Raw genomic sequence first — 4,509 nt, 5'->3', positions numbered from 1 at the left:
CACTGTGTACACGTGGACATTCCAACCTGACACTTAACAGCCAAAAATGGATGGGAAGGGTTAACTGCTAACGGACTAGTGGTTTAGGTAGTTTTACCACCAAAATTTTAAATTAGGGGGTTAGTTACAAAAACCTGTCCACTTTAAGAAGTTTTGCCGCAAATTAGATATATAGAGATAGTAAGAAAGTTAATTAATTACTCCAGTTCCCAAAAACAGGATAAATGCTACACTTGGCACAAAATAATTAAAATTACCTAAAACACCTCACTTAACGGATAAGCCTTTACTCTCTTTTTCTCTGCCGACCCATTTTGCCAGTTGCCCCATGCAAAATTATAATTATAAATAAAAATAAATAAATACAACTCTCTCTTCTCTCTTCCCAATATAAATTCCCATGCAAACACACCCAAAAAAACCCATTATTTTCTCAAAACACAAAAAAAATTATGGAGGTTGAAACTACTAGTACTATTGCTTCTACTAGAAAACCCAATAATCTATTGCATGTTTCAGATTCGGGTTCGGGACCCGACCCGGGTAAAGCTCCCTTCAGAAAACTAATCGCCGTAGCTTCAATCGCCGCGGGGATCCAATTCGGTTGGGCCTTACAGCTTTCTTTACTGACCCCATACGTTCAACTCCTCGGCATTCCTCACACTTGGGCCGCTTTTATCTGGTTATGCGGCCCAGTTTCCGGAATGTTGGTCCAGCCCATTGTCGGTTACCACAGCGACCGCTCTACCTCCAGATTCGGCCGTCGCCGACCTTTCATAGCCGCCGGAGCAGCCCTAGTCGCAATCGCAGTTTTCCTAATCGGATTCGCAGCCGATCTAGGCTACGCTTCAGGAGACGATCTCAACAGGAGCGTGAAGCCACGCGCCATCGCTGTTTTCGTCGTCGGATTCTGGATCCTCGACGTCGCTAATAACATGCTCCAAGGTCCATGCCGAGCATTACTCGCGGATCTCTCCGGAAACAGCCAGCAAAAAATGAGAACGGCGAACTCTCTCTTCTCCTTCTTCATGGCCGTCGGTAACGTCCTAGGCTTCGCCGCCGGTTCCTACACTCGTCTCTACAAAATCGTTCCCTTCTCCAAAACCCTAGCCTGCGACGTCTACTGCGCCAATCTCAAGACCTGTTTCTTCATCGCGATAATCCTCCTCCTAACTCTCACCGTAATCGCCTTAATTTCGGTTCAAGAACAACCCGGCGGGGCCGGTGCCGGAGCCGCCGTGGACGGCGGAGACGGGGAGAGGTCGGCGCCGTTTTTCAGCAACATTGTCGGGGCTTTCAAGGAGCTGAAGAAGCCGATGTGGGTTTTGTTACTGGTTACGAGTTTGAACTGGATCGCGTGGTTTCCGTTTCTGCTTTTCGATACTGATTGGATGGGTAAAGAGGTGTACGGAGGTGAGGTTGGGAAGGGTAAAGAGTACGATCTTGGGGTTCGAGCGGGGGCGCTGGGTCTGATGCTGAACTCGGTGGTTTTGGGTGCGATGTCTCTTGGGGTTGAGCCACTGGCTCGGGTGTTAGGTGGGGCCAAGAGGTTATGGGGTTTGGTTAATTTCTTACTCGCCGTTTGTTTGGTTATGACGGTGTTAATTACTAAGTTGGCTGAGAATAGTCGGGATGGCTTGCCTCAAACGCCGTTAGCTCCGCCTCCTGCTGTTAAAGCTGGCGCTTTGTCACTCTTTGCTGTTTTGGGTATTCCTCTTGCGGTAAGTCCTTAATTATTATTATTAATAATTATATTATTATGTGTAATTATTAATATTTCATGTATTGATTTTTTAAAAAAGTTGGATTCTTTTAATAAATATTTTTGTGTAATTATTCAAGGAAAAAAAAGTAACTTTTATTTGCAATTTGCTTCTTAATATTTTTTTAAAATTTTTTATATTATTTTTTTTAAATTTTAATATTTATTTTTATTATTTTTTAACAAAATCTCATATAATTTTTTTTTATAAAATTTAAAATATTATTTATTTTTTTAATATGTATATTTTTTAAGAATATAAATAAGAAGAAATTAATTAAAAACAATTAATGTTATTAAAAGTATATATTTTTATATAAAATAAAATTATTAAAACGTGAAAATAAACCAAAAAAAAGTCTATTTTCATTACTTATTTTACTCTAATAATTACATATTATGAAGTGTATTTTTATAACCATTTTAAGTAAAAGAAATTATGTATATAGTTAATGAACAGCTAAATATTTTTTTTGTAGCAAAAAAATAATAATCTATTTTCTTGTTGTAATTAAGAGAAAAAATGATAATTATAACTATTTATAAATAAATAAAAAAAAGAATCTAATTTCCCACTAATTACCTGTTTTTAAGTGTCTGTATTGTAGTCACTCAAATAAATAATACTATTTTTAATGTTTTATAATTATTTAAAAAAACACTTAATTTTCAATTATTAGTCATGTTCTTAGAAATTACCTATTTTTAAGTGTGTGTGTTTTTTTATTAATTCAAAGAGAAAATTTCGGCACTTTGAGAGTGATGAGTGTTTGTAGGAAAAGTTAAAAGTGCAAATTAAATAAAAACCACGTTTTTATTGATAATGAGATTCAATTATTAGTCAAAAACAACTTTAATTATTTTGTACTCACATGAAAAAATAATAAATATTTATTACCAAAAGAAGATAAAATAAAACAAGGTTTGAATGAAAGATGCATGTTGAAAAATGGTCAACAATTATTATATAATATCATTTAAATTAATTAATTAATTAATTAATGTCATAGTTAGTCGTGTAATAAATTTCTTGATTTTGATTATTTACTTAAATTAGAATGTCAGCTGTTTTTTTAATAATAAATAAATATTTGGTCTTTGTTGGTCATTATTAATTAATTAATTAATTATTATTATTATTATGTAAGTCTCGTGATTCAAGTCCACCTCTTTACTATATTCGTACGTAACGTCTTAGGTATCAATTTGATATGAAGATAAAATAAATTGTCAATCTCAAAATTTGAGAATTGAAATGAAAGTGACATTTAATAATATAAAATAAATAAATAAATTTGATTTAATTAAATTAATTTATTCATTAATATTAATATTTTGTTCTTTTTATGTATAGGTTACTTACAGTATCCCTTTCGCATTGGCCTCCATATTTTCCAGCACTTCTGGTGCTGGCCAAGGTATATTTATATACTTAATTTTCTTATATATTTATACATATAATACATATTGAATTTTATTATCCTATATATATATTAATTAATTTATAATTAATATTTATTTTATTTTATTTTGTTTCAGGGCTTTCATTAGGAGTACTGAATCTTGCAATTGTTGTACCACAGGTAATTAACTAGAACATTAATTTATTAATGAGTAATGTTTTTAAAAAAACTCAAATACTTAACTTTCATAAAATATTTCTCAAATACTAACAATTTTTTTTTTCACACAATATAATTCCATACATAATTAATTAGTGATTTAATTACTAATAATATTAATTTCTATTATTATTATTGTTAATACAGATGTTAGTGTCGGTTTTAAGCGGGCCATGGGATGCCCTATTCGGAGGAAGTAACTTGCCAGCATTCGTAGTGGGCGGAGTTGCGGCCGCAGCCAGTGGAATACTAGCCCTAACCATGTTACCTTCACCCGCCGCACAACTTGATCTTCCCGGTGCCAAAAATGACCGGAATGCCCTTTCAATTTCCGCTTCATTCCATTGATGATCATTAGACTTTAACAATAATAAAAGTTCAAAAAAAAAAAAAAAAACCAAAAAAAAAACCCTAGCTAGCTAATAACCTACCAGCCTTAGCTAGAGCTTTCTTGCTTATTATAAATTGATATATATTTTTTTAACCTAGCTTTTATAAATATAAAAATTGGGTCACAAAAACATATATCATAATCATAAACGTTTTTTCTTGAAATTTAGAGTAGAGTACTCTCTAGTGTTGAATTAATGAAATGTCACAAATTCCAATTCCCAATTCCTAATTATCCTAATCCATATGTAGTAGTGAGTGTGTGTGAAGTAGTAACTATAGTTGTTGTTGGTGTTGAGTTGGGCAAATATATATATAATATATATTTATATATTGTGTCTGTTTTTATAATGAAGACATAGTATATTAATGTATACCTAACACCTGCAAAAACATGTCAGTTCTTTCTTTCTTTCTCTTTCTTTGTTTTTTGTAGCCATGCGCAAGCATATGTTACAATTCTTCTTTTTATATATAAACCAGAAGAAGTACTTACTTGTTCTAATATTAAGTCTTCTCTATTTCTTTCTTTCTTTCCTTATTTTTGTTTTTTCTTATTTATGTTGGTTGGAGATATGCTTTATATAGACAATAATCATTTAATGCATTAATATGTACAATATATATAGAATTGCTAAAATGTATTATTGGTGTCTAGTAACGTTCAGGCCCGGCCCTGGGCATAGGCGGGCTAGGCTTGTGCCTAGGGCCCACTTATCCCTGGACCCAAAAAAA

General features: G+C 32.9%; 1 protein-coding gene across 1 annotated transcript; it reads left to right on the top strand.

Annotated features, from left to right (window-relative positions):
* Nucleotides 1-321: 321 nt before the first annotated feature.
* Nucleotides 322-4,279, top strand: LOC115705246 (sucrose transport protein). The gene is made up of 4 exons (XM_030632530.2): nt 322-1,721; nt 3,117-3,180; nt 3,302-3,345; nt 3,532-4,279. Exons 1-4 carry the CDS (start codon nt 453-455, stop codon nt 3,730-3,732), a joined length of 1,578 nt encoding a protein of 525 aa, XP_030488390.2. The 5' UTR covers nt 322-452; the 3' UTR covers nt 3,733-4,279.
* The last annotated feature ends 230 nt before the right edge of the window (nt 4,280-4,509 follow it).

The sequence above is a fragment of the Cannabis sativa genome, chromosome X, assembly GCF_029168945.1.
Source record: "Cannabis sativa cultivar Pink pepper isolate KNU-18-1 chromosome X, ASM2916894v1, whole genome shotgun sequence".
NCBI lineage: Eukaryota > Viridiplantae > Streptophyta > Magnoliopsida > Rosales > Cannabaceae > Cannabis > Cannabis sativa.
This window is presented reverse-complemented; position numbering and strand designations above follow the sequence as displayed.